The sequence below is a fragment of the Hippocampus zosterae genome, chromosome 3, assembly GCF_025434085.1.
Source record: "Hippocampus zosterae strain Florida chromosome 3, ASM2543408v3, whole genome shotgun sequence".
Classification (NCBI taxonomy): Eukaryota; Metazoa; Chordata; class Actinopteri; order Syngnathiformes; family Syngnathidae; genus Hippocampus; species Hippocampus zosterae.
This window is the reverse complement of record NC_067453.1, coordinates 13,959,672-13,985,928: the sequence shown is the minus strand read 5'-3', so window position 1 is coordinate 13,985,928 and position 26,257 is coordinate 13,959,672. Positions and strand designations below refer to the sequence as shown.

Here is a 26,257-nt window from a genome sequence, read left to right as displayed (position 1 = left end):
CAACTGGTTCGATCACAACATGTTTTTGCATTCTTTGGAGTTCACTTCTCACCTTTTGTTGCATTGGCACAGGAACGCGTCGTGGGGAGTTGATGACTGGAACTGCATCCGATGCGAGCTTCATCGAGTAGGTCACTGGTAATTCCCCAAGCTCATCTTTGAATAGATCTTTGTACTCTTTAAGTACTCTCTCCTCAAAGCTTTCATTTGGAATCGCATGGATGTGAAAAACTTCTTTGCTGAAACTAACTAGTTTCATATTCATACTGTCCTCGAGTCCCACGATAGACTGCACATTTTGTTTCACAACTTGGAAAATTAGGTCATAGCTCTTTTCTCCTAATTTGCATTTGAGAGTGATCGTGCCTGCAGACTTGATCTTTGTTCCTCCAAAAGCGATTAGATTGATCTGCTTGTCTTGTGGCTGTATTTTCTCACGCTGAAACATGTCCTTGCAGGTGTTCAGAGAAATCACGTTACACTTCACACCCGTGTCCACTTTGAGCTTTAGCATCTTCTCTCCGACTGCAGCAGAACAATAGCCTTCTTTTTTGTGGCTATTCTCGCCCTCCAGTGTTAGGTGCTCGATAGTGAATGTTCGTCACTGTCTGAATCATCAGTTGCTATTTGATTTACTTGTCTGCCTCTTGTGTGTGCTTTTGCGAACCTGCCCTGGCTCTTGAAGTGATTTGGCTTCTTGCATGTGTGACATTGTTGTCCAAAAGCTGGGCACTGGTCACGTTTGGCAGCGTGTGAATCACCGCAATTTCTGCAATTTGAGATTTCAGCCGCCATTTTGTCTTGTTTCTTTTTGAAGTTGTGAGTCTTTTTCAATGGGTGGCTGCGCTTTATTTGTACAGTGTCCACACTTGTTGATGCCACGTGTTTTGGAGCAGCTAGCACTTTGCTATGTTGGTCAGTGAGCTCGTTTGTATGACAAATGTGCACTGCTTTGGCAAGTGTCAGCTCAGTTTCTTTGAGAAGTGAACGTCTGATGCTATCACTGTTAATTCCACACACTAATCGGTCTCGGATTAGCTCATCTTGTAATGCTCCAAAATTACACGTTTTTGCCATGTTGCATAATGTCTTTTGTTGTCTCACGTTGAAACTCTGCCTCTCCATTATGACATTTGTTTCTGGGTTGCATATTTCTTTGAACTTCCTTTTCAAACATGTCGGATCTTCCCGTGACTCCGCTGCGGTTATTCCCACGCCTTGGTCTGACACAACTGCTGGGGCATATGTGAACGATCTCTCTCTTTCAATTGGCTCCGGTCCCGCCAGATTGAGGAGTATGTAGGCCTTTGTTTTAGCATTTTTGTCACTGTGTGCTGCGGCTATGAATATATCATATTCTTGCTCGAACCTACGCCAGTTTTCAGCGACATTGTTGTCGAAGATGAGAGGATCAGGCCGCCGAAATCCGTCCGCCATTACTGCCTTTTCACGGAGGTAAAATCTCGTCCTTTTTGCTCACCACCAGCACAGACTGTCTTCGTGGAGCCTGCAGACTTTTTGAAGAATTCCACTTCTGACACCATGTAGTTTTGATATGAAGAGACCAGTCCGTTTATGAGCTTGAAAGTAGTTTTTACTCAGCAGCACCAAGAATGTGTTACAGGCTTCCTCGTGTTGCCAATCAACCCTATAGCTCCCGCGACACCTTGTGGACGGGTGGTATGACAGCGGGTTAGAATGGCTATGTAATTGGGACATCACCAAAATAATAAACAGATCTACAACATGGAAGCATCTGAATTATAATTTTCAACATCCAATCATAATTGTAACAAGATGTTGAAATGACATTTCTATCATGAAAGGCATTTCTACTCTTATCTGAAATATTTCCAAGGCTCTTAAAAATAAGCTCATGTGGTCACGAACGGTGTGCGCGGGCAATGTGGGACCGGTCCCCACCTGGGTGTGCTAACCAGTCGCCCGCCGTGCCGCCACAACAAATCAAAACCGGAACTAATCAAGTTAACGTAATCATGGAAAATTGCAAGTTGCCGCGACCAGTGTAGAAAGCTTTGCTCTGCTGCGCTTCGTAGATCCTCACCCAGAAATTTGTACTAGGCCATCAGTCAAATTGGTCCATGTGGAAACCGCGGCTATTGAGGCCGAACAAATATTCTGCAACACCTCGCCACATTTGTCAATTATCTCCCTGTCGCGAGGCGTTTGATTTTCAATTTTTTGGCCTTGATTCTCAACAGGAAAATCCAGAAATAGAGCAAGGCCTTTGCTTTTCCAACGGAAATCTGATGGACTGAGGCACTTTTCCAGTATCACATGACACATGTGGCGCAGCTGTATTGAAGTGGCAGCCACAAGCATTGACAGAAACTGGACACAAGAAGTATTGGAGTTACTTAAGAAAATCGGGACGCTGGCAATTATTATTGTGCAGACAATTAATTGAGGATTTCAGTTTAAAACAGTCCTAGTAACAAGTGTCTTGCTCTTGTCAAATTATATATTATATATATTACATATAAATCATATATTCATTCATTCATCTTCCGTACCGCTTGATCCTCACTAGGGTCGCGGGGGGTGCTGGAGCCTATCCCAGCAGTAGGCGTGGGACACCCTGAATCGGTTGCCAGCCAATCGCAGGGCACACAGAGACGAACAACCATTCGCACTCACACTCACACCTAGGGACAATTTAGAGTGTTCAATCAGCCTGCCATGCATATTTTTGGAATGTGGGAGGAAACCGGAGAACCCGGAGAAAACCCACGCAGGCCCGGGGAGAACATGCAAACTCCACACAGGGAGGCCGGAGCTGGTATCGAACCCGGTACCTCTGCACTGTGAAGCCGACGTGCTAACCACTGGACTACCGGGCCGCCATAAATCATATAAATAAAACGTTATTTAAAAAAATAGAAGTTAATGGGCCTATAAACTAATTTAGGATAGAATGAATACAAAATATATATTATACAGTACAATTATTTTTTCAAAGCAAGAACTGGCCATCAGAATTTAATCCACACCAGGTTAAATACATTGACGAGTTCTGTTAAATTAGGAAACTAAAGGCTCAATAATGTCTTAATTTGATGAGGCCTGTTAACTTCGCTTTGATGATCCTGTTTTGATTATTGTTCCTCTTTGCCTGCACAATTGGACAAAATTCCTGTCATGGACCAGCACTCCGAACAATTAGTAAAAGCCCAACGAACCCAGAAGATTTTAATAGGAGAACTGTTGATTTACACGGGCCACTAAGTGTTTTGTTGGTTAGAAGGATCGCAAGATGGGTTTATTTTTGTGTGTATTTGCCTCTGTCAAACATTATGTAAGGCAGCATCATACACTGGCTTCTTATGAGGATACTAAGATGGCAAAACACTTTTTGATGTGGAGCATTTTCAAGAAGCAACTCACAAAAGGATCATCGTGACAACAAACAACATCATTCATTCTTGGAACACTTCAGGTATTTGCACTGAGTTCAGTGTATGAATCTAAATCGGTGTGTAATGGGCAACACATGATTCATGATTGTATAACAGTAGTAACATGTTGACGGTTCAAAGTCCGGTGGGCATGCTTTGGAGGAGATGCCTCAGATTAGTATTAAAAGATAAAAATCAATGCTGGCCGGGGGGAAAATTTCAAGCATGTGCAAGTCATCGCTCCTTAGCCGTCCACTGTTCACATCACGATCCAACACTCTCACAGTTCAATATTTATGGTACATTCTTTTGCTATTCAGTGTAGGTCACAGATTTTCTATGAAGTTCATTGGTGCCATCTGTTCTTTCCAAATAATCTTTTGAGTGGCTACTTTAATTCTGCTGCTCACAAACATTCTTCATCTAATCTACCCCTTTCTGAGGCAGTTTTACAAGGAAGAATGGGCAAAAACATTTCTCAACATGTCTCTAGATGTGCAAAACTTACAGAGGCATAAAGTGCTTCTACAAAATATTAACTTTTGCTTTCTGGTAGTTTTACATTCTGTGATGAAGTAGGTCATTTCTTTCTGTGTGATGGGAATATAAATTTACAAAGATTTGACAAATACAAAATGAAAAGCCGGACTAGTGAAAACAAAAATGTAGATTTTCAAACACCACACAGTCAAGCGATGCAGAGGGGAGCATGTGGATCATTACCCCCTCCCAACCCACAAAAAAAAAAAAAAAAAACACTTGTATCACATCATTAGATATTAATAACCGACTATATTATTCATAATGGCTACAAGTAACACCATTGACACTCCTACCCTAATGACTGTCTGACAAGAGAAGTTTGAGTAAATATCCTTGGTTGGCTTTGAACATGGAAAGAAAGCGCACAGACAGATCTGGTCAAAGTAGAAAAAAAAACAAACTTTATTTACATTACAAACCACCATTACATAGCCTACACATGGCCATTTCTTCTACAAGAACTTGCTGGAAGGGCTTGTGGTCGAGGTGGGGGAATTTACAGTCCCGACCAAGACAACACTCAACTTTGTGCGCTCATCCGCCCATCTATTTTCTCTTGACAGTTAATACCACAATGATGGCAAAACAGCCACCGCAGACTGGGGACAAACAATGTCATTTTCCTCTTGGGTTTCTATCGCGATAAAACTCAAGCCAAAACATGAGAATAAAGTGACAATTACATCTGGTTACATCTGGCTCTGATTTTTGTTGCTCAATTTAAAGACCAAAATATGTACATTACATGAGAGAGTTGGAACACTTTTCTTCACGAGGAGGATTTATTTTAGAATGTGAGAATGTGCCAGTGACGTAAGGGGAAAATGCACTCTATCCAGCATTGCCAAATAAATACAGGACATTTGGAAATCAGTCCCATCCGGCAACTAATCTTCATGCTGTTTTCGCCAACTTGCTAGTGCCATGTTACGGAACGACTAACAACTATCAGAGTCAAATGCTGTTAGCCATTTTGAGTGATGGGCTTTATGATTCATGATCGTTGTCGAGTCTTCATCAGTTCACGTAAGGCACCATGTTGTGAGAAATACATGATGCACTATTACTAAATTTGAGTCCCCATGACTTTCAATTTTAATTCGTGTCAAGACTAAGCTTGAGTTCAGCAGTTAGAATGCGTAACGTGTGCGGATGTCCTCCAGTTTCTTGGAGACCTCAGGTGGCGTCCTGTCGAGCTCCTCTGCCACACTTTTCTGCTTGTGTGGCTCCATGCTGTTGAACTGCTCGCACAGGTCTCCGTCAATCACATTCTACAATTTTGCCACACGAGAACAATGGCATGAGGTGACACAAGGTGATCAGATGGATTTAGGCTATGTGCAAAAAAGTTCAGAATATTCCACTCTCATGTGAAATTTCAGTCTGAAAATGCACTATAATCTTGTGAACTGAATTTGACCTTGGTCCATTTTATGTATCAAACACATGCAAATTTGGCCTAATCTGCACTTTATTGGACAACAGCATGTTGTGCAAAACAAATTGTAACATTGGACAATTGTGCATTCAGGAGTATAGCGAATGTCAAATTAATTTGACTTGTAAAACAGTGTAATTTCACGTTCATCCTGAAAAGCTAAAACTTTTGTGTTGCAACTTCGGTATCATGATGATGATGATGATGAACTCACCTTGACAGGGAAGTAGTAGGACCTAAAGCTGAGATGGTCTCGTCCGCACAGAGGTGGGAACTCGGAGCGCATGTGCATCTCTAAATGCTGGAAGAAATCATGGTCCTGGACAAAAAGAAGTGCTAAATGATTAAGAATGGCCAACCAAAACCCAATAAAAGGATTGACAGATGGCAGGGGTTGACCTCGTGTGAAGTAAATGGGACCAAAATTCCGATGCCTCCAGACAGGGTGGTGTAAACCAACGACTCTGACCCTCCTGGGATCAGCGTGGTTTTCTGCAGGGACAAGATGGTCTCCCCTATGTGGTAGTTGACGATCACATCAGCCTGGAAAACACGGACAAGCGTTCATGCTGACTCAGCTCTGTGCCGGTGACAACCAGTCATCCGGTTGTGTGTGACCGGCCAACAAAAGTGTGGTGAAAATTGTACTACATAAATGTGTGTCACTGTCTGATGAAAACATGAATTTCTGCCAAAACATCATTATGCTTCTTCACTTTTTAAACCAATTAGAGGGGTTTTCTTTGTCCATGTGGCCAAGATCGGATGGGGGAAAAAAATAAGAGCAGCTACCCACAGATGCGAAGGTGGATAAAATCATTTTTAAATATTAAATATGGTGTCGACGTAGTACACTAGAGGCACGCAGACATTGACATCTTGCATACAATGTCAAGAAAATCCTAAATATTGTGCTGATCATTTTTATATTTTCACAGGTTGAAGTGAAGAGAGAAGGGCACTGCCTATGAATTTTGGTGACAAGTGGTCACCGTTGCAAGGAAACAATATTACGGTCTCCTTTCTTCATGATGTCGTCAGACTGATGTATGAATAAAGCAGTGCCCGCCCATAAATAATGGGCGTCATATACCTTACCTTTTGTGATGCTCCATTGAGAAGCCCCCTGTCCCATAGGGCCTTGTTGCCTGTTGGATCCTCATCCACATCATCACTGGTGTTGGGAGGAAGACGCACCTGAAATGTAAATTAATAGATGCAAGTGGATGAATGACATGGTTTAAGGAGCTTTTGTTCATTAATTGTATACACTAAAGCAAAAGTTGAATACAACAAAGAGTTGTCTACTCCTCTGATGAGAGAGATCTCAAGACTGTTCTGCCATCTATGTTATGTATTTTGTATGTTTGTATTGGAAGCACCAGACAAGAGAAGAAAGACTACGCGAGCTAGTAGATGCACACAATTTTGATAATCTTGTGTTCCGTTTCCAGAAGTCATTCGCATACCAGTACATGCAAGTCGCAACTAAATCTCAAATTGTAACATTTGAGTCTCAAGTACTATAAGTCCCAAAATGCTGTGTGTGTGTGTGTGTGTGTGTGTGTGAGTGTATAAAAGGGTAAATGAGTCATTCACTTTTTGCACTTTGTAGGATGTCACTTCATAAAGTTCTAATCTATCACTTTGTGTTCTCAAAAAATTCATTACTGACATCAAGTTAATTTTTGAGCCGCTATTGGTGAGCTAAGCTGTCAAGCTAACCTAGCTAGCTTGGCTTCATAGTTCACACAGCTATTTTAGCTGCATTTGACAGATTAAAGTAAACATTGTAGATGTTGTGTCACTTATCGTTGAGTTTCAAACATTACATGTTGTTGTGGTGTTTTCCCCAGTTTCATTAAAACAGCAACACATCTTTGGGATGACTTTTTCAAAGAGTCAGCCTCAAAACATGACTGTGGCCGGGGTTATCAGATTAGTGGCAGACAACAATTTTTTTCCCTTTCAAAAACAAAAGGCACACTATTTTAAAAAAATGATTTTCAAATGTAAAGAGTATAATTGCCAAGTATTGGAGTTAAATCAAAACCAACTTGAGTTTTTTCTTTTGTTATCCCCCACCCCAAAGTTTTTGCTAAGTCGTAAGCCATCAAATTAGTGATTAAATCAAGCCTAAATCATGTGACTTGAGTCCACCTCTGCTTTACAGCCCATTGTCCACTACTCACAATGGTGATGTTCCCAAACTTGTCAGCAGAGGCCATGGTGTCGTAGTCTAGCAGACAAGCAGTTGTCACCCAGCGGGGACAAGTATCATCGGCAAAGATGATGAGCTGGTTCTCGTTACGCCTGTAGCGGACCCAGAAGAGACTCTCCTGTACGTCAGAAACGACCACACGCTGGCCAATGGTGTGGATGCCAGTCACCAGATTTGGAACGTGCTAAGGAGCACAATGAGAATGTAATGTTGACACACTGTAAATTCAAACTCAAATCCACATCTGTGTTACCACATATAGATCGGTATCTTGTGCATAAAAATGTTAAGGACTACTAATATTAGGAAAGGAGTACTATTACATAGAAATGTTAAGGGGTGATTTGATAATTGTGTCCAATGGGGTAAATGACAAGGTTTTGTCTGAAGCAGCTACAGTAAATGCTGTGTGGTAGTAGGCCACTCACCTTGTTCTCACACTTGCGCAGCAGTTTCTTTTTGCCCATGTCATAAATTCTCAGGAGTTTCCCAACTCCCACCAAGGCTCGCCCCTGAAATGGAGCGATGGCCAATGGCACATCCTCTACTGGGGTCTGTCAAAAAGAGATTGGGAAGATGTTAAGTCAGCTTCTGTTAAAATTAGAAAATTCTGCAAAAAAGATCTGCCTGTTTTTAAAACTAATGAGAACCCGCACATGCTAAATATGAAGTATGCCTTCAGTTAAGCATCTTCTGTCTACCTGCTCCTTGACTCGATATTATGGCGGAAAGACTTGAAAGAGGCCGCCCCCATGACGAGCATGGTAGGCAATCATTGCAATCAAACAATTTCTGTAACTATTAGGGAGACTTCTGCACCTGTCAACGGGTATTTTGCAGCGCACAAACAATGCAGCCCTGCTTATAATTTGTACAGCTCTAGGTTCTAAGTGGCTAACACCGCAATGTACTCTTGACTGATGGCCACTGGTAACCATGATCCTTTGGGAAGCTGAGGCAATAGGATCACATGATAATTAAATGACTGAGCAATCCTCCTACAGTATTTTGTCAAGGCTCTTATATATCAAAACACAATATTGTGCTTTTTTTCAGTGCGACCCCCGCACCCCACAACAATATGAAATCTCACGTTACTTTATACAGTAACGTGAGATTTTACTTTTGTATCACCAACCTCCGCACAATACCTTGATAATTATCATATCGTGCGGTTAATATCGTGATATTTGATCCTGATGTTTGGATGGAAAAACTCAAATCCACCTTATGCACAAACTCGAGCTTTTCCCCGCCACCAGTGAGGCGATAAGTGTAGATGAAGCCGCCCCCAACTGATCTAGGGTTCAGGATCATGTCTCTGGCCACTCCCACCAAGACATACCAGTCATCCCCTGCATTGTGGAAACGACACACTGCAACACTAGGAAAAATGTGCACAAAAAATGTGTATTCATTAGAATGCGTCATGTAAATAGGTATATTAAGATCTCTTTATCCTTCAGAAAAAGTCATCTAGATTTATGGCTAAAACAAACAACATACCTGAAAGCAGCTTCATTTTGCTCTAACTGCACTTGGTCCAGTGTTGCACCCTGAATTGGGTTGACCAGCCGCACAAGCGAGGCCCACTGCCTCGCGCCAGCTTTTGGTGAGCCAAAAATGGCTTCTGGGAGATTCTCATTGAGGAATGCGGCTGCCATCTCAGCAGCTAGTTCTCGTTCATCCTCACCTGCAGCCTCCACCATTTCCTGCAGGCACAAAAGCAACAACAAACAAAATGCATCAGTTGGAAGGTTGAGGTGCTGACTTACTCTGCAAAGTTCATTGAAACAGTTGCGTGTGAAATCAGATCAACCTATTTCAAGTCTACAAAGACAGGCTACAGGTCTGGCAGGCATGTGAGATGGTACCTGCTCTTCTTGCATGAGAAAATAAAACTGAATATTCTTTTTAATAACTTTGACAACATCCAGGGGCTTATATCCCCTTGTTTTGGTTCCGGTGTGTCTGCTACAAATAGCTGCCAGTCGTGCCTACCGACAGTATGGTGCATGACAGGCATAGTTCAATCAAGGATGTCTTTGAAATAAGTAAACTAACTTAGAATTTGAAAAATATGCCAGTCCTATTAAAAAAATCCTTGTTTAAAAAAAATCTGTTCAACTAGAGACTAGACCAGATAACATCAGGGATCCTATAGCATCTGGAGCCACAGTGTCGGCTTCAACAGCTCCGCTGATGAAACACAGTTGTATATTGCGGTGTCTCCTGACAAGACAATGCGTATTGATACCCTTTAAAATTGTATTTCAGATATTACGTTATGAATTGTTGGGAATTTCCTACAGCTCAATCAAGACAAAAATTAGGTTTTAGTTATTGGCCCTGAAGATCAGAGTGCGAAACTTTTACCCAAACTACAGTATCGTAAACCCTCACAATGTGCAAAAAACTTGGCAGTCATTTTTTTACTTTGATCTTAGTTTTATTTCTCATGTTAAAACATAACCAAGATTGTTTTGTATCATCTCAAGAACATAGCCAGAGTGCGCCCGTTTATCTATCAGGCCACAACGGAAGTGCTGATGCATGCTTTTATTTCCTGTCGCTTCGATTACTCTATTGCCCTGCTCTCTGCTTCCTAAAAAGAATATTCTAAGCTTGCAAATACTTCAAAACTCAGCCGCACGAATCTTGACAAGGACCAGAGGACGGGAACACTTTACACCAGTGTTAAAATCACTGCATTGGCTCCCTGTGTGTTTTAGGATGGAGTTTAAAGTGCTTTTACTGTATTATTATTATTTACTGTATTCGTCCCCAGTGTGGGACGAATAAAGGATATCTTATCTTATTTTATGAATTATAGTGTGTCTGCGTGCGTGTGTGTGTGTGTGTTGAGGGTCCTCTTTTTATGTTGCAAATTTGAAATGTTTTAACTGAACAGCACTTTGAGTTGCATTTTTATGTATGAAAAGATGAGATAAGATATCCTTTACTTGTCCCACACTGGGGAAATTTACAGTCTACAGCAGCAAAATTGGGGGGTAAAAGAAGAAAAACAAAGTGTTTGCATGCACAAAAGTGCTTTATAAAGTTTGATTGATCGAAATGTGCATCATTCATTCATTCATCTTCCGTACCGCTTGATCCTCACTAGGGTCGCGGGGGGTGCTGGAGCCTATCCCAGCTGAATGAATGAATGAATGAATGAATGAAATGTGCATCTATTAAATGAATTTGCAAAATGTAACCATATGTCTGATCATGCCTGCCATGCCTTTTCTCTTTTAGGACATTATCCATTGTGACATCATTATAAAATGTTGGCTGTGTCCAGGAGTAAGTAAATCGCATACAGTAGCAAGACTTAATTTAGGTCCACTAACTATTTGCAACCAGCCACATTACTACCAACAGCATCAGTTGGAAAAATGGCAAATATCAATTTGCCGCAATGCGAAAACCTGTTGGTCTGATTATAAATTATGCCGTCCTGAACTGGAATGCCCTTTCAACAACAAGATTTATTCAACAATCATCATTTATAAGAAGTTTATCTTTCCGAAACCAAGGTCACTAGTTATGTAACAAAAAAAGATTCCGATACAGCAAAAGGAAGTATGTCCAAAATTAAATCTTAATTCGGAGAAGAAATTAGACCCATGGTTTTAACAACTAAACAAAGGCTACTGTCCCTAAGAATACAAATACTAAAATGACCACAAAAGAACACAGAAAATGGAAACAAGGCTCAACTCCAGCCGATTGGAATATGAGCATGTCTGTGTGCCCAAGGAGTGATAATGTGAACTTAGCAAGATAGCAGAAAGTCCAACAGAAAAAAAGTCTTCCGAGAAACAGTCTGCTGGGACTGACAAGTTTTTTTGATTTTGTTTGAAGCCCTTGTAAAATTTACTGCATACTATAATAACTACACATAAAGCTTGGTGAAAATTGATTTTTAAGATTAAGCTCTCTGCCGTCTGTTGCCAGACACAAGGCAATGTTACAACCATACTTTTTAAATAAAATCTGACCTCTTAGAGAAGATGATTTGCTGCTCGTCTCCGGCGGCCCACTTTGGTTACCATTAGTGTTCGGAGAGAGACAGCACAAAATCTGTTTCGCAGGAAGTTCCCGGAATACTTAAACATGGTCTATTCTGTCACGTGGTACACAACTGCACCATAAACAACTACCAAAATCCAGCTTCCGCGAGTGATCCTCTTGCAATGTTAATCTTCGATTCCGTGAGTTTAAGTGGTAACAGATGTTTGCCACGCCCCAAGCGTTGGCCATAATTACTACTCCGTCTGCCTACATTCTCACCCCCAAAAATGTCATTCATACCTCAGCCATTTGCTGTTTCCTTTGAGCTTTGGTCGCCTCGGTGTAGGCATTATGGTCAGTCTCAATCAAAATTAAGTTGTTGGTCTCTGGGTGGATCACAAACTTCCTGGGAGTGTACTGCAGGGGGAAAGCCACCTGGTTGAAGACTGCTCCAAGTTTCTCTAATGCCAAGATTCTGTCAAGCAAACCATGACAAGGAAGTTGATGATGAGGGCCAGGTGGATACAAATCTTTCTAACACTTAAGGAAGACAAGGCACTGATAGACACACGGATAACTCTTAGGAGCAGTTGTATGGTTGATAAATCATAAAAAGCAGCCCCGGAAGGAACATCTATACCTAAGTGTGTTGGTGGAGATGGCCACTATGCCTTCCGGGCATTGCTCGGAGGCAAAGCCCGAGGCATACTCCAGGGTCTCATATGACAGAGGTGTCAAATGGAAACGAGACTGATACGAGTAGCTGAGCCAGGAACGACTGGACATGGCAAGGACCTGATGACGATAAGAGACAGTTTGACTTGGTATTTATATATTCTTTGTAATAAAGACGGTGTGTTTTCTGAACATTTTCAAAAACATACAGCGTCCTGTCCCTGCATCTTGACTCTGAAAAGCTTGACAGGTCGTGAGCCCAAGTAGCGGGTTCTGGTATCGGACAGATCACCGGTGACTGGGTCCAAGACAGTCCTCAGCAGTACACCATTCTACAACAGAAAATACACAGACGCTGTTCGATGACAAGGCTTGCATTTTCAAAACAAATGAAACAGTCTTTCAAAGAGATTACCACATAACTGTAGATATTGCCGTCGATAAAATTGTGCCGCTGCAAGAAATTGGGCTCTTGAAATGGATTACAAAAGGGCGAGCTGTGATTTCTAGAGCGTTTGGATGGTGGTTGCTCGCAAGTAAACATGCATTACTATGACTAAATATCAAGCCTCCATGTCTTCTTCCAATTTATTCCGCTTCCGTGCATACATGCTGCTTAAAAATGAGAAACAAAGAACAGATGTAAAAGAAATCTTACTGCTTGATGTGAACCATCCAGTCTGTTGACTGAGACCGTTCTAGACTGCCAATATTACAGCAGTAATGAAAACATGGTTTACCAAGTGTTTAAGATAAGATAAGATATCCTTTATTCGTCCCACACTGGGGAAATTTACAGCCTCCAGCAGCAAGAATGTATGTAGAAAGAAGAAAGAAAAAAACAACAAACATCTTTCAATTAAATGCAATATGAACACAAAATGGATAAATCGCAGTACTATTTACAATTTTCCTTCACATCATTTAATTCTTATTATTATTATGATTGTTATTTTTTTATTCATCAGCCTGACAGCAGTCGGTAGGAAGGAGCGTCGGTATCTCTCCTTCTTGCAGCGCGGGTGTAACAGTCTCTGGCTTAAGAGTTATACTATGCCATTATTGCTATAAATCAGCATAAATTGGTTGGTTTGTTTCATTTGTTTGCTTTATTATTGATGATCTCAAAGGTGTATCTTACCTGAAGCCCTATGTTGAGGTAGAGGAAGCCGATGGTTCCTTTCTCTCCAAGTTCGTCCTGTTTCTCAACTCCTCCCATTTCAACAATACAAAGACTTTCTGGCTGGGCCGGGAGAGCCTGCATACTCAGTGGCTGCAAACAATCCTAAAAGAGAAAAAAATTGAGCCTAAATTTCTCCTAAATTGTAAGAAATTTAATGTTGCACACATTCAGATTATGCGACACATCAGCAAGTTTTGGTGTTGGCATGAAAGACCTAAGGCACAGGTGTCAAAGTCTTTTAAATAAAAGAAAAACAATAAATGCATATCATGGTGTGGTGCATTTACAAGTTCCCGGCGTTGTGAAAGTACAATACAATACATGCTGATTTACATGCGCTTTCACAACAGCGGCAGCTGTAACAAAGTGCTTAACAAAACGGTTAAAGTAAAATAATAAACACAACACATAACATAAAACACGGACAGTCGTGCAGTCTTAACCACTTTTCCGTCACACGCTTTGTTGTTTGAAGCAGTTTGAGATGAAAGAGGAGAGAATCATGTTTCTTGCAAAGTAAGCGTGTTGCATATGTAATTCTGCCGTCCATGAGCGTGCTTTGTATTCCGCTTTAATTCACTTGTGTTCTAATTCTAAGTCTGTACTGCACAGGTGACAAACCAAAGGCACGGGGACCAGATCTGGCCCACCACATCATTTTAAGTGGCCTGCGAAAGCCAATCAAACATGTCAATTCTATGATGCTTGCTAAAATCTGTACCAAAATGTCAAATTCTCAAATGTAATAAGATATTTTAAGCAAACCCCTCATTAAAGTATCTTAAACAATAGTTGAATAAACCATTACTCTTGACTTCTTTATATGGTTTCACAATCATAACAGCCCTTCAAGGGAAATGGTAACTACAATGTGGCCCGCAGCAAAAATTAGTTTGACACCCCTGCCGTACTCCATCCAATAAATATGATAACGAGATATGAGTAATCCATCCAGGGATCCAACATATGTTTCAGTTCAGGTAGATGTCAAGTCAAGTCAACAGTATTTATAGAGCACTTTCAAACAGCCTTCGCTGCATACAATACTGCAGATGTTAATGTGAACGGTAGATTCCATTTGGAGCTTTGGAAAATCACTCTTTTTGATGTTGTTCCATGCGTTCCCCTAAGGCAGTTTTTTTCCGACAGGCTTTAATTCCACTTTCCAGTTGTCAGTTCTATCCTTTCAATCTTTGTACTGCTTATGCTCACAAGGGGGTGCGAGTGTACTGCAGTCTATCCAAGTTTCTCAGTAAAGATGATGTCATGTAACGAAGACGTCTACAGAAGACGTCACATTATTGCTGCACATAATAAATGGCCTGGTTGTGTGGTTCAATTACATTTTTACCATACGGTATTGCAGCATTTTTACAATTTGCAGGTTAAGTGGCTAGTTAACCTTCAAATATTTGTTTTAATACCACTTGTTCTACCTCAAATCGAAAGCTTGGTGAAATGTTTTACACTTTATAAGGACTTGAAAATAAAATCTATGATTAAAGAAATCTGGCCAAGAATGACAGAGATGACTGATGTTGATTATTTCAGAACGACTATGTTTTGTAACTAAAAATAATAATAATAATAATAATAACAAAACTGTTATTCGTACCGAAGGGTCCAGGGATATGATTCGAACAGTGTTGTCAACCAGTCCCACGGCCAGGAAACGAGAGCGCTGTTCACCAGGAGGAACATTGGCCAAACTCATGCAGACCACATCTGCAGACATCTCCTTGCGCTCGGTATACTCATTCAGTTGGCCTGACTGAAGAAATGGAACAGAAACATCCATCACATAGATTCTACTTGTCATAACCAAGTACTCAGCACAAGTGTATTCATTAAAGCACTTTAAAAACAACCAGAACTGCAAACAAAGTGCTGTAAATACATTATATTATTAACATATATTACAAACAAGTACCAAAAAAACCACAGTCACTGCAGTCTGCATGATTAACAGATTGATCACAAATTACTTTGTTCAAATGTTATACCATAACCATACCCCTTGAACCACAAAAACAAATTTGCCGGTCTTTGATGTGACTTAGGATTTAAAATAAGTGGAACATTATTGTAAAGTTGAAAAAAAAAAACAATTCAAATACTATATGTGTTTTGTGTTATAACTATCAACTTTGGACAATGAGATTGAAAGGTTGCAAAAGGCGGGGATATAAAAAGTCAACACACCCCTGCTGTTCCAACACGATTTTTTTAAAAAAACCAAGATTAATGGGTATATTTTGCGGACTACAGATCACGGTGGATTATAATCGCACCAGTCAAAATAATGCATCACCAGGAGGGAAAAAAAATAAAAAATAGCGCCAACGGCAGGCCAAACAAGGCCAGAGAGACTCCTTTGAGCCATAAAATTACTACATTTACATAACGTCACAGACAGCTTCAGTATAAACTGTGCAGCAGTGTCTCAACTAAGCACATTTTTTTTTTCACAATTCCAGCGGAATTCTGGCAGGCAAAGCTCCTTGTTGGATTGACAAGCAGTGAGGTACAACTTCTCAAGATGATGTAGAGAAAGGTCCGGATCAATACCAGCAGTGGTGAAAGTTATGCTGATCAGCTAGTAATGGTCAGCTGCTCAGCCTAAGGTACAATAAGTGCGGGTCCTGGTAACTAAACCCCACAGTGTGGGTACACTGTACATTAACAAATCGACAGGAATAAATATTTGCTTACCGGGTCCATCTCAAAATAGACCAGCTCACCACCTGTGAGCGCGATAACCACTTGCCGCTGGTTCACAGCACAACGGACAATGGTCTTTTTGCCAGGAGTCTTCCACTCATTCACACGCTTGTCTGCTCTAATGTGGCGGATGCCATCTGGGTACACCTATAGTGACCAGAAGCACATGAGATGCGATCGGTTAAGTTTATCACACTTGCAAAGTTCAGAGACCATTTTGAAGGAAAATGGCACATACCTGAACGAGGGCATCTTCACCCAGAAGCGAGCAGGAGAGTGTGGGCGTTGTTCCCAGGAATCCAGAATCTGTCACTTCCTCTACAGTCTCACCAATGGAGAGAACCAGCGTAGCATTGACGAAAGACACGATGATATAGGCATCAAATTCATCTAAAAATGAAAGCGAAAGGAGCACTGGATAAGAATAGACAGTTGAGATGTGTTTACAATTGTCAAAAGCTGAAGATAAATACTAGATGAGAAGGATAGACTGGACTTCAAAAAGGGAAAAGAAAACTAACAACTTGATGTGTCCTTCTGAAAGGTACATTCTGCGGTCAAATTTAAGTCTGGACTGATCCAATGTAATATTATGAGCAAAGACCATTTCAACAGTTATATAAACTTCTTAGTCATTTGCCAAAGTTTGAGTTACTTTTCTCAAACCTGCAAAGTAAAAAAAATGTACATGACAGTTGGTCATCCGGAGGGGGAAACTTAGCTGGGGATTGAAATATAGCTTTTGTGACACCAATTCTGGAACATTTAGGACATATGACATGTCATTTTCCACCGACTGGCCCAAATTGCCTGACAATAGGAAATACACATGGGATGATAATGGTTTGCTTTGCTGGGTTTTCAGATGTTTCGACTGATGTCCACAGTGGCTATTGCGGCAACAACAACAATTCGACAGAAAATGTAGATGAGGCAATACTGTTCAAACCAAAAAAATTGTCCTTTCATATGGCAGTGGGGCCCAACGACACAGAGTAGCTATACAGATTAGCGACACATAGATCAGAAAAGGGCACTTGAAAAACGTGTTGTGAGTACTTCAGGGTAGGAGTGCCACTAAGGAATCTTTTTAAAATGGATTATTGCATCGATTAATCAAGTAATCAAATAAGGGGCATTGTTGCCAAAGTATTGCTGCAGATGAGTTGCTTGCTGTGAGCATTAGGCCATATTATCTGCGCTGGAAGTTTCAAACACTTTTGCCATTGAAGAGCCGCCAACTTCCAGAACATCTGCAGAACCTCCATATCCAATCTGTCTGAATTTGCATATTTTTTAAAATATTTTGTCAAGAAAATTACCGCGTGATGGTTATTGCCTATCATATCGTGTAACTGGACATCCATTACAATAGGTGGCAGTGGCACTTTTTTTTCAAGCAAGGGACTAACTCTACAGACACGCCATACCATCACAATGCGTGTCAACATTATAAATATGGTTAATGATTTGTTGGAAGTGAAATAATAATAATGTTCTTACCTTCGATATGTCTGCGTACTGTCCACACAGCATTGGGGTTACCTGGCAGCTCAGACACAGCCATTTCGGAAACCTTTTGAAAGTAATTAAAAAGATGAATCCATCCATTATCTTCAAATGCAGGGGCTGAGCGTTATCTACCATAATCATACAAGGGGTTTCCTACAGGTATCTGCAAGTTAAATTTAAGATTTTTAAGACTTATTACAGACTTTTTTTTTAACTTAACTACATGTATTTCACAGCCATATTGGCAAAGAAAAAACAAAATCCATGAATTTTATTATATTTAACCTAGAAATGTGTTCACCATGTAAGAATTTAGCATATTGATTATCACTCGCAAAATTATTAACTTCGGAGAGGCATTTCAATATTGTACACAGCGCACGCACACATACAGTATTTGTTTCTTGTTGCACTGAAGCAACGGGAATCTGAGCCAGAGCACTGACAGAATAAAAATTAAGACATTAAAATGAGATTATTAAATAAAGATCAAAATTCAAGACGTTTCCTAGACTTTTTACGCTGTTATTTACAAATTAATGAATTCAATGCTTTTAAGACTTTTAATACCCCACAAGAACACTGATACAAGCATATGTTGAAAACTGGTTAAACTGGTTTAAGAGACAAAACAAATGAGGAGAATCCTTTCAAACTAGTGATCGAATCAGATTTTTATTTTTTTAACTGCCGATGAAGTTTGCAAGATAAAACAAAAGACAACCCAAGTATCCCATCAAAAGAAATTGCGTGGGATGTGTGACATTCATAGAGTGCCTAGATTCACCAAGCCATCTGTGCAAGTTAATCATAAACACTGGTATCATTTGATAACATTTGGGGTTTGGATGAGAAATAGCTGTTGTCAGTCAACCCTGATTCAACCCAGTTTGACTCTCACAATGGACGGCACAAGATCAAGAAGTTCAAAGTACCACACACACACACAAGCAAAGCCTCAAACCCCTCACACATATAGTTTGATCATAAATATGTAAGAATAACTAGCTCTTCAATTACACATTTGCTTAATGCTGACTATAGGTGGGGTGCAATGAGGTATGTAATGTTCACTTGCTACTGCAATAAAAACTATGCCAATATAGATGATATTCCTTGTGTCATCATGCACATCATTATTGCTGGAAAAAAAGTATTTTTATGTCCCGAGGACACAAAATTCAACTGTGTAGGTTCAGCAGTGATTATTTATTGAGAAAATAAATGTGCTGCAGTGGAAACTGTAAGATTACACTTAAGTCTTCATCTTTTGTTACGTGAGAAGACGTCATTTAAAAAATAATAGTAATTTACACGTGTTTACCTCCAGTCCATGTCTAAGAACCCTTAAAGTAGATTTGGGTCCTCGTCCACAGGCCACATAAAGCTGTGGCGTGTCTTCATTGGCCAAATCAGCAATCTATCAGGAAAAATAGAAGGCATAAGGACTGCAACAATATCAAAATCTTATGGTACAATATCTTCAAGGTATTAAGACCGTGGTACGGTACTGTGATGCTTTTGTTCTGCAGTGACACCACGTTTAAAATGAACACCCACCTGACAGGACATGATGGGGGACAAGTTCTCCTGTTCATCAACCAGCACCAGATTCTTGAGGGGACGGGGCTGGAAGAAGAAGGTGTCCCCTTCTTCCAGAGGCATGGCAGAGGAGAACTCTGGCTCCTCATCATCATCACCCAAGTGGGCAATCTGGTAAAGATAACTAGAAAAAGGTCGAGTTCAGCATTATTCATCATGGTGTACGAGGAAAAACAGAAATACACAGACTAAATATGTGAAACACAACCAAGAGAAAACCATAGTAGGTGATTACTGTACTATATTAAAAATAATAGTGACATCCTTTCAAATAAGCCACAAATATAAGAGACTTACTGATTTCCAAATTCTGAGGCCACAAAAAGGAAGCCAGTCTTCAAAACACACATGGCTGTTGCCACAGGGATTGTGTCAAAATACTTCAGCCTGATTTCTGTGACCTAAAAATTCACAACAGATATATTGGAATGTATATATTTTTTTCATTTCATTATTTTAAACACATAAAGCCGGATTTTTGTGCAGTGGAATTGTTAATATGTTCCAGTGCAATCTTGTTACCGGTCACGCAAAAAAGAATATATAATCAACATTTCACTCCCTATTTATCATACAAGGAATCCATGCATTTTGCTCACCATTTCTTCATCAGTTTCCAGGGTAACCTTAAAAATGTCACCTTGCTCGGTCTGGGCTAGGAAGAAGAACATGGACTTGGTCTTGTGGGTTGCTGAACAAACAAATATCATACCACGTTCTGGGTCGTCCAAGTCGTTCTAGCGGAGAAAAAAAAAATCATGTTTTTTGAGAACATCACAATGAAGTTGATGCACATTGCATTAAGCTCTTCAAGCGGTCTGCATTAAAAGTCGGTCAACATTTTTAAGGAACGAACAGGGAAAAGACCCAATGAAAATTTAAATGTATTCTTAAAATTGTGTTGTTTTTGTTTTCATGTTCTCCAAAAAAAAGTGACTTTGGCAATTATGCGGCCAACGACAAAATAGGGGATGTGACCAAATGATGTGTTAGTGTGACTAAATGAGAAAATTGCTCGCACCAGTGCTAGCAGGTGAAAGGTTAGAGCCCCCGCATCATATTTATTTGTCTCCCCTTGACTTAATGATCATCACATCTATTCAGAAGACCATAAGATTCCACAGGATCACATATTTGCTGTTGCCTCTTTAGATGTATGGACAGTATGACTCACCCTGCGACGTGGGATAGGACAGCGAATATCAGGTTGGTCTCCAAAATTCTTATATGTGATGTAGTTTTCGGAGCAGATGAGAACTCCACTTGGCCCATCGGAACCACCAGGAACTAGATATGAAAGAGGAGAACGGTGAGTGTTACCTTGCCTTATTAGTTCATTTCGGTCACAATTTATTGAATGTTTATTCCTCATAAAAAACAGTACACAGAAATCCTTCTGAATTGAATGCTGCTTTGCACAAAATCAACTTGGAACATTTTCCTACCTGTGATAAGAAAGTTTCCATGTTCTTCTAGAGCCTCGCTGTACTTGCGGACCACGTGATTCAAGCCAAGGTCCAACTCGTAGAAGGTGAGTGTCTGCTGCGTGTTGGCTGCCGCTTCTCCAGTAGGGTCATTGTCCGCTTCCTGTTAAATGCGCAGACATCATAAAATTACATAAAAAATAAAAGGGATCCAGTCAGAGATGGCAAGTTTTTTTTAGTTAAGTTCCGAGAAGAGACAGTACAAACTCATCACATGATGTTAAATGTACATGTTGGTACCTCATAGTCCATTTCAAGACAAGCGAACATGGGATTTTCAAAGCCAACATCCACACCCACTACATGGTAGACCAGTGTGTTGGCCTTGTGGGCCTCCAGCGGGGAAGAGATGGTCAGTCGTGCGGCTGCATCTCTGTTCAGAATATAAACCAGCTTCTGTTTTTCTATTGCTCCTACACAAGGGAAGGACAAAGACAGCTCGCGTTAATGTCACCACTTGTGCTGAGCGATTTTGCAACATAACTGAGTTGTTTTCTGACACGTCTTTACAAATGAGTAATGTTTCATTTTGTTGTCCTTTATTTTTGGTTTCTGAGACATTCATGTTTGTTTCCCGGGTTCATTCAATTAATGTCTTTTTCTGACTATAAGTTTAAATTTTTTTAATAGCTTGGCTGGTCCTGCGATTCACACTCAGGTGATACTTGTACACACACAGAGAGACAGAGACAGAGAGAGAGAGAGACAGAGAGAGTCAGAGAGAGAAGCCAGATCCTTGGCGTAGCTAAGGCCTTGTTTTTTTTTTTTTTTACTTTCTTTTCCTAATAGCCTTTTGGATTTAAAAATTGCATCCTAATAGGTGTTGATTTGACTTTTATTAATTGTTCATCTATAGTCACCATGGTGTGGTTTGAGGAAGAGTGATTATTTAAATAAAAGTACAAACTATGGCTATCTTATGCACTCACCATTCAGTATCTAAAGACCCTAAAAAGCTTTTTTTTTTTAATTTTGAACATACTGTACCTATCATGACAGCTCTGCCTTTGGGGTCCACAGCCAAAAACTGTCCTGGGACAATGCGGCGACATCCACTCTTCCCAAATGTCTCCTGGTGAATTTTCTCAAACATGTTTTTGGACGGATGATATTCCAAGATAACGATTCGACCGCTGTCACTTCCAACAACAATGTAATCTACAAAAGAAAAAGCATAGAGAATGGTGAATACAGCAGCAAGGATTGCGATCTACAGGACACTCTGGTTAACCCACAATATTTTGATTTTTTTATCTGGCTTTAACGTTATACCTCCACATCAGGACATCGGTGATGGATAAGGGAAAGTAACATTAACCCCGAACCAGAAATGTAGCTTATATGGTGTTAGTCACAGTAACAAAGGAAAATGGGCTCATTTTGACAGTTGGAAGCCCAGAACTTCTGAGTGGTCCTTCCACTGTGTATTTAGAGCTCAAAAAGTATTAGTTAGAATTGGGCCCAGAGTCATTAATTGGGACTGAAATAATGTCCTTCTACATGTTTAGTTGATTTTTTTTCCTTTCTATCTAGACACAAATGGTAATCTCTAATTACAATTTCTCAAAAGGGAAAAAAAGGTTCAGATGTACTGAGTTATATACCTTTGGTTCCTCCTGTGAGTCTGAAGGCCATTAGTGAACGCACAATACCAAACACTTCCATTGTGAGTAGCGTGTGCACCTTTCCCGTGTTTGCATCTGGCCTCAGCAACTCTATGATCTTTCCTCTGGAAACAACAATCTCCTGCATTTTGGTTCCTAGAAAAACAAACAAAAAAAAAAATAACATATGGGACAAAAAATACAAAAACAGGTCTCACACAAGATAAACACATTTCAGGTCAATAAGATGAGGTCCACTTCAAAGAGAAACACTGTAGATGCATCTAAATGTTTTAAACAGAATCCACACCAATGTATATATGCTTTAAAGATGTACAGTGCACTCCGCTTAATAGAACTCCGGTTAATAGAGTAATCCGCTTAATAGAGCAAAAGGCTCTGGAACGGATTTGCCTAATGCAATTTCCTATAGATACTCCGCTTAGTAGAACAGATCTCCGCTTAATAGAACAGGCCGTAAGCAATGAAAATTATAAACTAGTGGTTTTCGAAGTGTAGCAATCGCGATACCACTATCGCGAGAAAAAGCGATACCACTGCTATGCTGTTGCGCCTACGATTACGCCATACAATGTTGCGCAATGTGTAGTTCTAGCCGTATAACAGGTAGCACGCGTCACTCCACACATAGACACACGCACGTCACAATGGCTTCAACTTCATTCAAGAGACGAGGGCTATCATCTGCGGATAAGAAAGACATACTCAGACGATACGATGCATTGCCGGATTCTCAGAAGGTACGCCCGCGGTTTCCAGGACTTCCCTCTTATCCAGCGCATTGAGAGGGAAGTCAACCGCAAAATTACGAACTCCTGTTTCCAGACAAAAGTAACGAAATTTTTCTCGTGATTTGAGATGTTTGACTGAAGCAGTGTTGTTTGATTAAAGATATGGACGTCCACAGTCGAAATATCTCTTCTAACTCGTCAGCAGGGGTTTTTCTGCGTGCATAACTTGGTCGTCGACGTGTCTGATGACCATCTCCGGTTAATAGAAACTCCGCTTAGTAGAACAGAAGCGCTTCGGCCCAATGGTGTTCTATTAAGCAGAGTGCACTGTATACTGATGGCGTGACGCACACATTAAATGTCCGAAAGGTTCCAGGACAGGCACAGGAGAGGCATTTCAAATCCAAACTTCAAGTTTTCCCTTCAAAATGACCCACCTGGAGTCTCGCACACTTTATTTAATGAGACAACAATGACTTCTCTGCCACGTTCTCTGCCATGCATTCCTCAAATCATTCGTATGGAATTACTCGCGGCTCCGTCGTCAAAGCCTCAATTTCATCAGAGAAGAAAAATGTACACAATGGAGGCGTGTAGTCATGCAGAAGTTATGACAGCTTGTGCCTCTTTGGGACCATTAAACAAAGCAAATGTGGCCACAGGATCTCGATGGAGACATGCCGATTGATCATCAAGACCACATTTCAGGGGGAAACAAATTTGGGTTTGACATATCTTTATGAGACTAATCCTGGACCTTTTCTGACAAATCTCATATATAGTACCTGTACTGTGTCAAACAAACCAGGTAGGAAGAGGCATTATGCTGACAAGAGCAGACAATACTGATGAGGTGCAAGGTCACCTGAGAAGTTTCCATGGATGGCATGTGTGATGCCAGTGGCACGCTGAAGAGTGATGTTGTAAAGAAACATGGTTGCGTCTCACTGTGGTTCCCCACAGGTCTGTCTAGAGTCCAGCTCAGTCTGAAAGTAGGGAAGTACACCTTGAGTTTCATGAATCGATGATTCATACATGATCCATATCCAGCAAAAAATTCAAAGCGGTGGCCCCCTACAAATGAACGCCGTCAGTGTAATATTTGAATCAGTTGCTATGCTAAATTGCTCATTTTAATCACTCAAGGAAAAACAAACTCACACTATGCTGCATATGGCCGTGCCTGGATTTATGAGTGTAATTTGTTCCATGGTCATGCTCGTAATTCCAAACACTCGTAATTCCAAACACCTCAAAACATCTATCCTCATTAGAAAGGAATAGAAATGTTTGGTTCAACATTATTACAGTCCTCCCACATACAAAAAAGCTTGTTGTTTTCGCAACATGAAAAATTTGCAGTATGGTATTGTACTTTACAAAAACATGCAATAATAAAATAATTAAAAATGAGGTAACAAGTTGAAGTTTGTGCAGCATGATTGCTTTTTGTCAAACAACCTTATGAAAAAAATAACATGCCCCAAAAATTTGAACAAGAAGTCCAACTAAAATGAAGCAAACGGGGCGGTACTCATCTATGTTGCTAATACTTATTTCTGTTGAGTGACATTTACACGCTACTCAAGCAAAACAATTTATACGACACTGTACAGTATATCCAGTAGCATTTTATACGTCGTTCTCAAACTTCATTTGTTCAAAGAAAAAAAATCAAGACGCGAAATACCGTATCTGTTGTTAGCATTACTCCAAATGCTAGCTTAGCCGGTGAAGTTGATTTTCAGATAAGAGAATTATTGCTCAAAACATGTATGTGCAGGTTTAAGTACTTCATATCAGCTAATGTTGCTCAAAGCAAGAAATTCTCTGACAAAACGCATGCACTAAAACACTATTTGGTCTTCGCTGTGGCGTGAGCCCATTCATACAAAGCGCTAATTTTGCCCGTCGCATCCGCTCTTTTGTTCAAGCCTGCGAGCACACATTGCTCGCATATGACATGTGTTTAATAACAGACGAGCAGGAGATTCGTAAAGTATCATATTTACCGGTGTGCTAAACAAGATGATTATGATTTCAGGTTGATACAACTGCATCAATTTATGGAATCTTTCGATGCAGGGAAGCCGACCATGTACCGCCGTTTGTGGGGTCCTTTCAATATCTATACTGCGTCACACAAGGTAGCACACACACTGCCTGAGATAAATTTAAATTTAAAATAAGTGCAGTAGAGACATACTTCTTCCAGAAGATGTCGACAAAGACCACGCAACTGTCGCAGGGTCCATGATTTTGTTCCTCAGAGGATATACTGTAGTTGAATCTAGAAGATGATAGCGTATGTGCGTGAGGGTGTTTGTGTGTACATATACGTGGACACGGGCACACGTGAACACGCGCGCGCACACACACGCATGGACGCACACACGCTCGCACGCACACACACACCCACACACACACCCACACACACACACCCACACACACACACACACACATTATCATTGAGAATGTGTGTAATTTTGAAAAGGCCCAACCGGAAGTAGTGCTTTGTTAATTGCATTGTTGCCAGGATGATGGTAGTAGCACTAGCTGTCTATGTGATGGAGGCTGGAGAGATGCATTGAGTGTTCTTCCCAAGGGTGGGTGAAAAAAAAACAACTGCACACACCCCCACCTGCTTTTAACTGCATGGACCATGACGGTCGACTACTAGAACAGTGCGCCGCCTTGCTCAGGCTCCCTTTCATTCATTTCTACTCTACCGGGATGATGCTAGTATTCAACGCTTCTTAACATCTGTCTGTTTAGCTAGTTTAGACTCGCTAACATCCTCTTACGAGAGTGGGTTATCTCGTTTCATCAACGCGTTTGGCGTTGAAAGAGCGGAGAACGAAAAACACACGCATTTCAGAGTGTGTGACGAATTAACGACGAGCGACTGGAAGCGTGAAGCGGTATGACTGGGAGGAAAGAGACTGCTTTAAGTCGACGCTTTTGGGAGATTTATCACCCACAAATCCCATGAGGAACATCTGGTACAGTAAGGTGAATTTGTTTTTATACGACATACTGCAAAGAAGTGTCGCTTTGGTTAATTGTTTTATGAGGTTGAAGGTGCTGGG

General features: G+C 40.6%; 1 protein-coding gene across 1 annotated transcript; it reads right to left on the bottom strand.

Moving 5' to 3' along the window:
- Positions 1–4,341: 4,341 nt before the first annotated feature.
- sf3b3 (splicing factor 3b, subunit 3) lies at positions 4,342–25,339 on the bottom strand. Its single transcript, XM_052061611.1, has 27 exons — positions 25,181–25,339; positions 24,034–24,154; positions 22,417–22,572; positions 21,800–21,970; positions 21,053–21,225; positions 20,774–20,915; positions 20,503–20,615; positions 19,928–20,065; positions 19,626–19,729; positions 19,287–19,452; positions 19,051–19,146; positions 17,718–17,790; positions 16,453–16,604; positions 16,206–16,361; positions 15,109–15,264; positions 13,452–13,595; positions 12,520–12,642; positions 12,276–12,430; positions 11,936–12,110; positions 9,125–9,330; positions 8,846–9,002; positions 8,047–8,172; positions 7,590–7,802; positions 6,496–6,594; positions 5,797–5,940; positions 5,612–5,716; positions 4,342–5,230 (listed from the first exon to the last, which is right to left on the bottom strand). Exons 2-27 carry the CDS (start codon positions 24,101–24,103, stop codon positions 5,090–5,092), a joined length of 3,654 nt encoding a protein of 1,217 aa, XP_051917571.1. The 5' UTR covers positions 24,104–24,154; positions 25,181–25,339; the 3' UTR covers positions 4,342–5,089.
- Positions 25,340–26,257: the final 918 nt, after the last annotated feature.

Excerpts from the sequence above, each read along its gene's own strand:
- sf3b3 (XM_052061611.1), bottom strand. The coding sequence starts at position 24,103 with ATGTTTCTTTACAACATCACTCTTCAGCGTGCCACTGGCATCACACAT. Across the intron at positions 9,003-9,124 it reads CAAAATGAAGCTGCTTTCAG|TGTTGCAGTGTGTCGTTTCC; the intron begins GTATGTTGTTTG and ends CATTTTTCCTAG. Across the intron at positions 5,941-6,495 it reads TCAATGGAGCATCACAAAAG|GCTGATGTGATCGTCAACTA; the intron begins GTAAGGTATATG and ends CGTGTTTTCCAG.